Source organism: Cavia porcellus, unplaced genomic scaffold (assembly GCF_034190915.1).
Source record: "Cavia porcellus strain 051 isolate PalLab524CR breed Dunkin Hartley unplaced genomic scaffold, mCavPor4.1 scaffold_26, whole genome shotgun sequence".
Lineage (NCBI taxonomy): Eukaryota > Metazoa > Chordata > Mammalia > Rodentia > Caviidae > Cavia > Cavia porcellus.
In genome coordinates, this window is record NW_026947509.1 from 30682668 (window position 1) to 30696193 (window position 13526).

Here is a 13526-nt window from a genome sequence, read left to right on the forward strand (position 1 = left end):
GGAAGGCTCCACGCCCCCATGGGCAGCACCACCAGCCTTGTCCAGGCTCTGAGTTTTCACACAAAGGCTATGTGAGCTGACTCTCCCGGACATAAACACGGCAGTCAGATGCTCACTGTGGGACTCGCAGCCATTCTGTGTACTTTTCCCAGCGTGTAAGTTTAAAAACCATTCCAGACACGGTATCTGTGCTTTGAGTGGCACAATGGAAGTGAGTCTTCTCACTGTGTAGACGTTGCTGAAGGTGATTGAAGATGATGGCAAAAGCTGATGTGGTGACACTCACCTGCAGTGCCAACACTCTGGGATTGAGGGGCTGAAGCTAAAGGATCACAGCTTTGAGCCCAGCCTGAGCAGCTTAGTAAGACACTGTCTCAAAATAAAAAATTTTTTAAAAAGTGGCAGGGATGTAGCTCAGTGCAAAGGCCCTGTATTCAATCTCTTGCACAGAGACAGAGATAGAGAGGAGAAGAGGGAGGGGACAAAGAGGAAGGGGAAGGAAGGAGGGAAGAAAGAAAGGAAAAAGAGTGAATAATGACCAGTTTTTCCAGCTGCCCACAGCCCACTCATCATTGGAATTAAATATCCACCTTCTATTTCCACAGAAACTTTACAGCGCACCTTCTCCGTCTTCCTCACCAGACAGACCCAGCACCGTGTGACTTCGGCTTTTCTCCAGAGTCAAAATGACCATGGAGCTCTGTTTCAAATTGATTCGGGACATGGAGCCAACTACATACATAGAGCAACTACAGCTTCCAAAGGGGACTTCCAGAACTGCTTTGTCCACCTTAGCTTTTTGTCACCCCTTGGTGTGTGCATATATATACACATATGTATTACAGTGAACCACAGTTTGCCATTTTAATCATAAATATATAATCCTGTGTCATTAATCATGGTATACAACCATCCCCAATATATTTCCAAATACTTAAAATCACTCCAAACAGAAACTGTGGCAGCTCAGCAGTAGCTCCTCAGCCCATCCCTCCTCCTGCCCTGATAATCTCTAATCTGTCTTTCTCTTCTGTGAATCTGCCCACTGGGGACATTCCTGACTGGGGGTGTCTGTCCTTGGTGTCTGGTTTATCTCAACTGGCATAGCATTGTCAAGCTCCACTGTGCTGTATCCTGTGTCAGGACTTCAGTCCTTTCTGTGGCAGTGTGCTATTCCATGGGACATCAAGGTCACATTTTGCTTATCCACCCACCTGGGCTTCTCATCTTCTCATCAATCCCTTGGTTCATGATTGCACCAATTCTCCTGCTCAAAAGCCTCCACAGCTCTCTGTCTCTTATTGGGTGTCCCCAGTCCTTACCAACAAGCCAATTCTAGGTCAAACAGAAATACTGCCTATTGAACACGATGGTCTCTACTTCTCCTGCGTCTACACCTTTGCTGACATTGCCTCTTCCACCAGAAGGTTCTCCTGCTTCCTCAGGTCAAGGTCCTGCCCACCCTTTACACAGCCAGCTCCAGCCCACCTGCTGCATTACTCTGGCTTCTTCCTCAAGCACACAGAGACCCCACTCTACTCAGCTCCCCCAGGCCATCGCAGTGTGGCATCTGATCCCTTCTTTAGTGCCTCTGCTGTCTGTGCTGTACAGTAAATATCTGCCCAGTGGACCCTGTTCATTCAAAGGACAGAAAGTTGAATCAGGCCTGGCAGCCTCACTATAAGACTGTACCAAAAGACATTTACATTTTACATGAATTAAAACCAATTCCTTATGACAAAATTCAGTACTGAGGAGATGATACTGAACCACGGAGAAGATATTAACTGAAAGGGGAATCAGAATTAATGGGATCTCTGATATCTAGCAAAGCACAGAGCATGGTTTCTATTTTTATGCAGAAAGGAAGCACTGTTACGAACACCGCTGAGACTCATGGGATAGTCTCGGGAACAGGGTCCAGCAGGACAGAGCAGAGCACAGGTCTCCCAAGAGGAGAAAGCCAAGCCACGACTTTGGGAAGTCTCCTCCTTGGGGTCCAGGTTGTGGACAGTGCCCTCCCCTTGGGCTGGCTATGACTGGTGTATGCAGCAGGTAGAGTCTTCCCGTCTTGCTGTCTCACTCTTTCTGTTACTGGGGAAATAGTAGTTAGAGAGGAGTCGGAGGAGCTGGCCCTTGCAGGAGGTGAAGAGACCCCTTCTGATTGAGTAGGGAGTGTGCCCACCTTGTGGCAGGAAAAGGCCCTGCTCACCCTTGCAGTCCAAATTGTCCTGGGCAAAGTCTGCACATGCACAGACAGCTATGGCCTCTGAGTGCTTGTGCTTGGGCTCCAACCTTCAGAGGGATGCAGATGTGGTACAGAACCAAGTCTCCTGCTCTGGCCAGACCATTACGGAGCGATGTAAAGAATCTCAGCAGAGAACCATGGGTCCTGAGTGTGTGACAACTCACTAACAGCAAATGTCTCTGCATGACCCCAGGAAATAGTCCAGACACCTTGCAAGAAGGTGTCACCCAAGAGGGCAAGTGTCACTCAACAGCTCGCCAGCGAAGTCTCACTCGCAATGCCTGCACTTCCGCCTCAAGGACCAGGGCAGGGCTGTGACACTACCCCAACCACAGCCGTGTGCAGGACACTGTCCTCGGTGCGGGGAATAGCTGAGGACAGGGAGGAATGTGTGACAAATGATCGTGTGGCCTGTGATCCACCAAGAAGACTGGGGTGGGGTGCACGCACATAAAGATTTAAAAGGTGATGGCATGTGGGTAATGATGGTGACTGTGCCTTGAGGACAGAACTCACCCCTGCCCCAGTGAGCTGGCTCTGTCACACACAGTGGTCTGTGGGGCACTTCATGGCACAGGCATCAGCCAACGTGTGCCCAAGTAACTTCACCCGTGTTCAGAGATCAGAAGACTCATTGCTAATGGCCAGAAGTCCAGTCAGGAGGGTGTACAAGTTAACCCTGGGGATAAGGCTCCCTTTCCTGCCATATCCACTCAGCTTGAGGCAAGGGTTTTTTCTGAAGTGTAAGGGGTTTGAGAACTCCTATGTTTGGTAACATTTAGCTCATAGAAAACTAGTTTTTAAACAACCAAGGCAACTGCTGCTATCAATACAAGTTTAAAACAGTGAAGATAACAGTTAAGGGGGTACAGTCCTTGAAGCCAGATGCCCAGGTGGTTTGAATTCAACTCTGTGATCAGTTTGAGGCTGGCCTTGGACAGAAGTTGCTTACTAACTCTCTGGTTCTCAGCACCCATGGCGTGTAAATGAGCGTGGAAATACTTCCTGGTAATGAAAAGATCACTGAGTGAATATATGCCAGCTCCTAAATGGCCCCTGGTATGTACTAAACGGCCAATAGGTGAAGCAACCAGCAGAGCTCGCAGGACAGGATGAGGGGAGCTATGCTGGTTCTCCTGGGTTACAGAGTTCAGCAGACCTTGCTTCATTGTTGTCTCATCTTGAAACCTGTGCCGGTGTCTTCGGCACAACAGGTATCTTATAGCTGGGCATGGGAGTACACACCTGTGGCCCCAGCACTCAGGAAGCTGAAGCAAGTGGATCACCATGAGTTCAAGGTCAGCCTGAGCTACATAGTGAGTGCAAATCCAGCCCAGAATACATAGGGAGACCCTATCTCAGAAAACAACAAGCAAAAGACGATGCCATTCTCATTACTGCCTGGAGTCCATCATCAAATAACTGGATTTCTAGAGGAGCTCACTGGTGTGGGCGCACCATTGCATGCTGCCTACCCAACATCGGGGGCTGCCTCTGTCCTGACTGGCTCCCTTTATCTCCCTCTCCATCTCCTCCTGCAGATAAATCCAGCTGGTCCTCTTTTGACCTCCAGATGTTACAGGGTTAGAATAGAAAGCCAACAGTTGTTATGGGCATTCTGTGTCCATGAAGAGAGTCAGCCAACATCCTTACTGCGACAGTCCAAAAGATGGACAGGCGATGCTCTGCCTGATCCCCCAGGGTGTCACTAAGCCACCATGGTCATCAGCTGAAATGGCCTCCCATATCCTCAGAGTCTGGGAGGTCAGGGTCCTTTTACTGGTGAAGCCACTGGACATAGGGTTCTCTATGATTTGCATTGTAACATGCTAATTATACATGAGTTTCTGGAGGATTTCAAATTTGGGAACATTAACTTCAGTGAGTTGAAATATTCTTGGATTGCACTTTTCCCCTAGAATTCTGTAATCAGCGATTCCTTCTTTGTCTGACATTAAAACCTACTGTGGGGCCAAGGATTTAGCTCAGTGGTTCAAGCACTTGCCAGGTAAGTACAAGGTCATGAATTCAATCCCCAGTTCCAAAATAAATAAATAAATTAAATTAAAGTGGTTTTTTTAAAATCCGATTATTTAAAAAAAACATTTAAAAAAAAATAAAACCTACTGTGGAGAAATCTGACCTGAAGCAGATTCTCTGAGAAGCCCAATCATGTATGCAGGACATCCTGGTTTTGCTTGTTCTCTATCATTTGTTCTTAGAATACAGAACTGTTAATATGCATATTAATTCCCTTTGTTTTGGAAACATGGATGGAAAAAAAATCAATTGTGAGATTCTCTTTTAGTTGCTTAAATATGTCCATCTTTTTTTTTTTTTTTTTTCCTTTTCTGTAACTGATTCAAGGCTGTCCTCTAAGTCAGAACTCAGCCGAACAGTACCAAGTCTAGTCATTGGTTCTTCTACTTTTCTCTTCTGGACTGCTTCTGATTTTCATTTGACTTCCTTAGCTGTGTCAACCTTCTTTTCCTCCTCTTTTTGTGGTGCTACAGCCTCAGTAATTCTTGTTTTATTAAGTAAATGCTCTGATTAGCGTTTCCTGTCACAAGAAACACACATAAAAAATGTCTTTTCTTTTCTTTGATTCTTCATATGCTTCTCGCAGTCCTTTCTCTTCCAGTTTCAATGCCCTCTGAGATTTGAGTACGCCATTTCGGTGTATTTTATTCGTATTTAGCATGTGTTGTCTTGACGAATCTACCGTTTGCTTATAAAGTGAGTGAGCTCTCTTTGACCCTCTGCCCACTGAGTGATTCCCGAGCTGCCTCACTGTTACCCACTCTTCCACGGCCTGGGCACCCTGGGCACCCAGTGAGGACGAGCCCTACCCGCCTTGTCTGTGCAAGGCCAGCGCTCTGCTTTCTCTCTGAGATCCGGTTTCCAGCAAACTCTTTATCCCACCAGCGCTTCTCAGGGGGGCAGCCTACTCCTACGACACCGTGCCTTTTGGCTTGAATTTTGCCTCATGTCCTGCAGGCTCCTAGAAAACAGCCAGCCACTTCCCCGCTCCCCTCGGATCCTGCAGGTAGGAAGGGCAGCTTTCTATCCCGGATCGGTTTCCTCCCCAGTGGGGTTCCCAGGGCGTGGGCTGAGCTTTGGCCACTTATTCACAGAGCGCAGAGTTTCAGGTCTGTAGTGCAGACTACTCGTATTTCTCACTCAACTCCTCCAGTATTGAGTGTGCGCTGGTTTCCAGTCCTCTTCTGCTAGTTTCATCAGTAACCGTGGTTGGGGGGAGCGAGCCTGTGCCCCCATGCAGTCTAGCATTCTCATGCGATGCCTCACCACGCTCCCCACTGTTCAGTTCTTTCGGAAAGTGCAGGTCCTGGGGTTTCCAAATAAATCTCAACATCGCTAAGGATGAAGAAAGACCAGCAGGGCTGAGGGCGCTGCGGACCAGGCAGCAGGAGGAGCACACGCGGGGACACGAGCCCCTCACCCCACTCTTGGGAAGCAGAGGGACCCACCGCGCGCCCCTGCCAAGCGCTCACAGCACCCGCTCAAGTCCTGCCAGCTGTTACCATGGCAACAAGGTTCAAGAGCGCAGGCGCCAAGCGCTCAGAGCTGAAGCACCGCCCTCAGAGCAGCATTGCGCAGGCGCAGCGTCCCGTTGCTAGGGCCCCTCACGCCAGCAAAGTTGAGGCTCCTCTACCGCTTAGCTCCAGCGAGCGAACTCCGCTCCCTGCCTTTGCGCCCGAACTGTGAGGCGCCCCAGCTGTCGACCTTCCCTACCCTCAGTGGCAGGCTGTTTCTGGTCTCTGTCGGTCCCTCTAAAGAACCGGCAACCCCTGAACCCCTAGGCGCTCCTGGTGGTGCCTCACCTTCGCGGTTGGCCTGTCTTCTGAGAGGAAAGGAAGGATTCCCGGCGGGCCAGGAGAAGACTGAAAGTAGCCAGCCATGTCGAACGCGTAAGTGATGGGCTCTGGCTATCACCACGGGTTGGGATATGATTCCTCTCCTCCTCCTCCTCCTCCTCCTCCTCCTCCTCCTCCTCCTCCTCCTCCTCCTCCTCCTCCTCCTCCTCCTCCTCCTCCTCCTCCTCCTCCTTCTCCTCCTCCTCCACCACCACCACCACCTCTTCCTCCTCTTCCTCCTCCTCCTTCTCTTTCTTTTTAACTGTTAGCAGAGTCAGTATGTCTCAGGTTGGAGTGTCCACTCTTGTGAACAAGACTATTCCACACTTAGAGCTCCGCTCTTTCCTGTGCACACTGCACCCTTGCTGGTGTGTTGCTGAGAAGCTTCCGGTCATCTTCCACAATGATCAATAAGTTGCTTGTGAAAACTCTCAGCTGCCAAAACTTCCGTCAGTCCAGAACTTGAGGAAGCATCGTTTGCTTAAGTCCCTAACTTTAAACCCTACTTTTAAACCCTGCTGCGTGGTTTTAGGGAAGAGACATCGCATCCCCTTACAAGGCGTGTTTAAAATCCAAGGAGCATTTTCACATCCCTTGTCCCCTCCCTCAGGCAGCCCTCGTGTCCAGGGCAGGTATCCTCATGCAAATTTGCCTTCTGGGGAAGCGTGGGCACTGGGCAGCTGGAAATGCCGCAGACAAGCTGCTGCAGGAGGTGGGGTCTGTTTTAAAACCACTGCACCATAACTTTAAAAACCACCTTGCAGTCGTTAGAAATATAAAATGATGCATCCGCGTAACAACGTAATAACGTGCAGAATCCAACAACAGCAACTCTCACAGTGGCAAAAGGGTAGGGACAACCCGGGTTCCTCCGTCACCCTTGGAGAACTGGCTGCCAGTCAAAAGTAGCGGCCATGCTACAGCGTGGCTGTCCTTTGCAAACATGAGCTAAGCTGACGCCTCCAGCCACAAAAGGCTGCATAATCCATGATTCTGTGCACACAGGGTCCACAGCTTACGCTTCCTCTCAACCATGTTGCCAGTGACCAGTTCACCGTGGTGGGGAAGCATGTGGGTTCAGTAGGATTTTCAGCGCTGCTCTTTTCTCTGGCAACACGCACATTTCCCAGTGAGCCCCTTGGCCATGACGAGGACAGTGCACATACCACAGAGTGCATGGTGCTGTGCTGGGATGACCCACACATTAGGACACATTAAGTGTATGAGGTGTGACTGAAAAGTGTAGTGTGCATTTCAGTTTTTTAAAATATATCACAATAAAAGACTTGTTGGCATGAATCCCCCTCAAAATACTTCCTGCTTTGGATTCAATGCAATCCCGATAAAAATACCATCAACATACCTCATAGATCTCGAGAAATCAATCCTAAAATTCATCTGGAACCAGAAGAGACCTAGAATAGCAAGGACAGTTCTAAGCAGCAAAGGCAAGGCAGGAGGCATCACAATCCCTGACTTGAAGTTATACTACAAAGCAACAGTAGTAAAATCAACATGGTATTGGAATCAAAACAGAGCCGAAGATCAATGGAATAGATTAGAAGATACAACCACAACTACAAACACACTCAACCACCTCATCTTTGATAAAGGGGCCAAACAGGTTCACTGGAAGAATGACAGTCTCTTTAATAAATGGTGTTGGAAAAACTGGCTCTCCATATGCCGAAAACTAAAACTAGACCCATGACTGTCACCATATACTAAAATAAAATCTAAATGGATCAAAGATCTAAATATTAAAACAGAAACACTAAATCTATTGGAAGACAAATTGGGTAAAAACCTTGAAGACATAGGGGTAGGTAGAGAATTCATGAACAAGACTCAAACCACACGGGAAATACTTCCCAGAGTCAATAACTGGGATCACATCTTATTAAAAAGTTTCTGTACATCGAAAGAAATCTCTAACATAGTGAAAAGAAAACCCACAAACTGGGAAAAAATCCTAGTGAACTGTCCCTCAGACAAAGGACTTCTGTCTAAAACATACAAAGAATTTAAAAAAATCAGACCCCCAAAATTCAAAGACCCCATCCAAAAATGGGCATCGGAGATGAATAAACAATTTTCAGATGAAGAAATACAAATGGCAAATAAATATATGAAAAAATGTTTAGCATCACTAGTCATTAGAGAAATGCGAATTAAAACCACACTGAGATTTCATCTCACTCCTGAAAGAATGGCCAAGATCAAGAAAATCACCAACAACAAATGCTGGAGAGGCTGTGGGGAAAAAGGAACTCTCCTGCACTGTTGGTGGGAGTGTTGACTGGTGCAACCATTGTGGAGGTCAGCCTGGAGATTTCTCAGAAAGCTGGGACTGGAAGCACCATTTGACCCAGCTATTCCACTCCTAGGCATATTCTCAGAAGAACTGAAAGCATCAGACCACAGTGATATATGTGCACCCATGTTTATAGCAGCACAATTTGTAATAGCCAGATCTTGGAAACAACCTAAGTGTCCATCAACTGAGGAATGGATAAAAAAGTTGTGGTATTTTTATATAATGGAGTACTACTCAGCTATAAAGAATGATCACACTGAGACATTTATAAATAAATGGACGCAGCTCGAGACCATACTTATAAGTGAAATAAATCAAACTCACCTGTATAAATACCGAATAGTTTCCCTAGTGTAAGAAACGATAAGAATACATGAAAGTACGTGGTAATCATGATTCCCAGTCACACTGGTTTGAAGCCATATGATGTTTTCACTCATTCCTTGGAATGGTTTTAATTTGGGTGTTTTTATTTTATTGTCTGTGGTACTACAAATGACTATTTTGAAGAGAATAAGAGCGTAATAGCTAGCACTGATTTAATATCATCCTGTTTTGAAGCCCCATCAAGTTTTTGTTCATTTGTTTCCATCGGTTCTAACATGTGGTACCTTATTACATCCTAATGTATGCGATAGTATAAGCAAGCTTTTTATAGACAAAGAGATAATATAGAAATTGATGTTTGGTTTCTGCTAGCTGGTTCTAAATTCCCTGCAACAATTTCATTCTCTTGAATGGTCTCACACTGTCTTGATAAATTTGAGGCTATAGTATACGAAGTTAGACTCAAATAGTTCAAGGAAAGAGTCACTATGGTAACTACTATTAATGTCAAGCTATCTGGGGGTGAAACACAATGATGGTTAAATTTTTCGATTCTGACCAGTGTTGTTATATTGATACATTCTTTTTTTTTTAATCTCAGTCTCCCCCCGCCCTTTTTCTTTCCTTTTTTTTAAAAAAATTAATTTATTTCTTAGTATCTTTTAACTAAGGGAAAATTAAATTAAAAATAGTGTGATAGATTATAGTAATTTTTTTTGTTGCCCTATTAACCTGATTTGAACCCCTGTAGTGTTCTCCACATCTTGTTCTGACTGATTTTATTATATTCTGTTTCACTTAATAGTATCAAGTTTGAGGGTGTAGGCAACCATTTGGAAGGCAACCAGATATTCTATGATGCCCGTTATTATTTGACTATTATCTTCTTTGAAATCCTGTAAGCTCTCCAATGTGGCTTTATTGGTCTTATGTACAGTTTTGTTCAATTCTTTTATACTAGCTGATATAGGCTACTCTTTTTAGGATAACAAGAGGCATAATGGTAACCATTGTTGATCACCTAGTAATCCCCCCCACTTTATTTTTTATTTATTTTTTTTTTCATTTTATGCTATGTCCATCCTCCTAATCTAAATGACTCTGTTTTGCTTTGTCACATTGGGTTTTTCTTTGGTCCGTCTTGTTTTTTGTTTTTTGGCCTTTTTTTCAATCATTTTTCTTTTCCTCTTCAAAGAAAAAGTTAAAAAAAACTGTGGAAGTAATGGAAACTAAAATGCGCGATTGTTAGTGTAAAAAAAAGAGGAAGGAAAGTGATCTCAAGGATATAACTGCAAGTTTATTTAAATGTGTAGGAAAGAGAACCATATTGCTGAGTTTTTCTTGGATCATTGAACAGAACTGACTGCAATCTCACTGTATTAATCTCCACTTTGTATGCTTTAATTTTGTAATCTGATAGCTGTTTGTAAGTTGACAATGTGTGATGTATTAACTGATGAACTCTTACTGTATGTTTTTTCTCTTGAAATTCTGTGTTGCTTCTAGCCTTTTACTGTCTTGCTTCGTTTAGTTTTGTTTTTCTCTTTTAAATAAAAAAAAATCCTTGATAATACTTCCTGCTTTGAATACATTGATCCCATCATTCTTGACACTTTCTAAAGCAGCTCTGAAGTCTTCGTGAATGTCTTTACTTGCATTCGTATGACTGCCTTGAAGCCCTAGGTTGATTCAAAATATTTGCCATAATGGTCATTTGGACTTTAGGGAGGAGCCCAAAGCCACATGGTGGCAGATCCAGTGACAGAGGTGGATGAGGACCCAGCGTCATGCTTTACAAGCTGCCTTTCCACCAGCTAGTGCTTGGTCACAGCATTCACATTTTTTACCCACCTCATGAAGACACACAGGAAAGAGGACACCCAGAACTGCTGCGGAAGGCAGTGAGGACAAGGGGATGAGTGTGCTTGAGGTCGGGGGAGGGTTTTGAGGGGGATTCGTGGTGGCGCATTTAGTGTAATCATTTTTAAAATGAAACAGTCACTGTGCTTTTCAATCAGCCCTTGCACAAAACCCACTGTTGGTGTGATATTTTCAACTCACAGCAACTTTAATCAAAGTGCAAACCCATACACAGTCAAGGAACACCTGTCTAGGAGGTTTCTGGGCACAGAGAGGCAGAGCAGGATTAGTGGTGGCTAAGGGTCAGGAGGACTAGGGACTGGGGAGGGATCGTATCATGGGTATGGGTTCCTTTGGCAGTGATGGAAAGCTTCTAGAATCAGACAGTGGGGACAGTGGTTCAGTGCGGTGCCTGTCCTGTAAGCCATGGACTAACCCGAGGGGACAGTGCAGCTGACAGTATGCAGGGCGTGTCTCCTGATGCTCTTGTGATAGCCTGTCTTGCCACCCCCCTGCCTTGTGTTGTATCATAAGATGGCCAGGTGGGACCACGTGGAGGTGGCAGAGTGGTGAGGCAGCCTCACAGGGAGATGGCACCAGAGCTGAGGTAGTACAGGCACCATGGCCAGGTCTCTTGAAGTGCAGCATGTGACAGGGTGATGGCCCGTGGGTCCTCCTGTGGAAGGAGACACATGGACGAGGACTTGGCTGGAAGACAGAAAGCTGGAGACAATCCCTAGGAACAGGCGTGGCAGAAAGAGGCAGAGTCTCCTTGCCAGGCTGAGAGAGACAGGAAAAGACACAGCGATCCGTGTGCTCACGGAGTGACTTTGTATTTCCCCACCAGCCAACAACCTTGCCCGCTCTCTCCAAAATGTGCCCTCCCAGAGTATGGCAAATGAGCCAGAGAGAGGCTGGAGCCCAAACAGCAGGACCTGGATGGTTCAAGTCCCCAGGACTGTCTCAGCCCAAAGGCCCAGCTGGGGTCAGCTGGGTGTGGCCATCCTGCCAGGTGACTCACACTGAAGCCGGTGCAGGAGCATGTTTACCTTCCCTGGCTGGGGCTGCCACACCATCATTCCAGGCCCCCTGGGATTATATCCGTATGTGGTATTGGGGTTCCTGGTGGGAAGAGGAGCTCCTCAGCCTCAGTGGGCTCCAGCGTATCCCACTGCACCATGGTGTGTGCAGCCCTCACGGGTGGTGCTCACTGTTTGTGCTCCTTGCAGAGGTAAATGTCCTGATGCATAAGGTGCCTTTGATCTCTTGCTTTCTATTCTGCCCAGGGATTTAAAAATCCCAACAGCACTTACTTAAAATCTTCAGTTTATTATTCGCAGCTTCTTGGTAATAAGAAATCTATCCATCAGCTCAAGATGTGGCTGGCTTTATATCTTGACTCTTGAGATAGGCACGTTCTGCTTGTTTCCATGGTCTGCATCCTGGAATTTTCTTCAGCTAGGTCTTATGTGCCTCCCACCATGATAATTCTCAAATATTGAGGTTCTTTATTGGTACTGCTAATGGGAAATCTTTTTTTCTTTCTTTCTCTTCACACTTTATTTGTATGTTTTAGCTAAATCTTGCAACTTTGCAGTACTGACTGACTCATTGTTTTTGCTACTGATTTCCATAGCTTTTGCCATTTATAAACCGTGGTAGCAAAAATCTCTTGTGTCCATCTCATGTGTGGCTCCTTGGTGCTTTTTCACTCTGAGTTTCCTCTTCGGTGTCTGGTTTTTTCATGACACATAAAGTTCTCACTGTCTAGTGGAGTGTGGCAGGGGTCTCGCTTAGGTGGGGGCTGGCACAGTCTACTCATCTCATTGCCTGCAGCCGTGACTCATGGGTTTGATGCTGTCTTTCTAGGCAAGGTCAAACATTCCCAGATGTAGAGCCTCAGGCAGCCTGGTTCTCCTTCCCTGGGTTGAAAGGAGCAGTGCTTTTGCCCTGACGCTGTGCTCTGTTTGTTCAATGGGATTTCAGCTCAGAGTTCTAAACAAAGTCTGTTTTCCTGCCTGGCTTAGGCCCCAAGCCCTATTTAGTCCAGAAAACAAATCAAGCACTTTTCTGTTGTATGAGAGTGACTGAGGAGCCTGTTAGCCTGCCTGGCCGGGCTTTGGTGATCTGACACACGGTGTTCATCTCTTCTACCCTTCCTGACTTTGCACTCTGCAGGGGGGCATTGATGCGTGGCTATTGTTTGTTGTATAGAGGCTACTGGTCACCTTTCACAGGATCCTTTTTCCTTCTTCTCCCATCTGCTTTACTTTCTCAGGCCTGGCATGCAGAACACTAGAATATTCCAGGTGCTTGAACAGACGTGATATGTTGCTTTTGTTGTCATTCTTTTCTAAGGCATTACTGGCGTTACTGGTAGGGCTCTGATCAGTAGCTCTGGTTATTAATTACTAACGATGCAAAGAGTATCCTGTGCTGAAGGAATTCTAATTTTTTCACAATGTTCTCTTTTATAATGAAGTTGTCTAGCAGAGTTCTATTTCACTAATAATACTTTTCCCCCTGCCCCTCTTTCATTGCAGTACTGAGGGATTAAACCCAGGGCCTTTGCACTAAGACACTTTGGGAACTCTGGTACTTGAATACCCTGGGGATGAGCACCAGGGGCAGAGTTCAGTGTCCTAAGCAGGAGGATGAGGCAGCAAGAGTGTTGTTTGTTTGAGTCACATCATCTTGGACACCAAGTCTGTGCCCATCGGTCCATGCCTGTGCCCCTTGCTTGCTTTCCTCCTGGTGACCAGGAAGTGGCCAAGTTCAGTGGTCAGAGCATAAACTCTGGAGCAAACTGCCTGGGTACAAATCATACATTCAAATCAAACGACATTAGACAATACCTGTGCCTCGGGTTCCTCATCTGTAAATTTGACTGATTAAGGAT

The 13526-nt window shown here is 46.0% G+C and overlaps 1 protein-coding gene across 3 annotated transcripts in view; it reads left to right on the plus strand.

Moving 5' to 3' along the window:
• The first annotated feature begins 5024 nt into the window (after positions 1 to 5024).
• Positions 5025 to 13526, plus strand: part of Iqca1 (IQ motif containing with AAA domain 1) — a 126518-nt gene continuing 118016 nt past the window's right edge. Inside the window, exons 1-2 of one of the 3 annotated variants that reach the window (XM_063237055.1) lie at positions 5025 to 5294; positions 6070 to 6177. In XM_063237055.1, the coding sequence (XP_063093125.1) occupies positions 6167 to 6177 (11 nt within the window). In that variant the 5' untranslated portion in view covers positions 5025 to 5294; positions 6070 to 6166. Of the gene's footprint in view, positions 5295 to 5675; positions 6178 to 13526 lie in introns of those variants that run through there. The other 2 variants (XM_063237057.1, XM_063237056.1) reach the window with 2 other exon arrangements.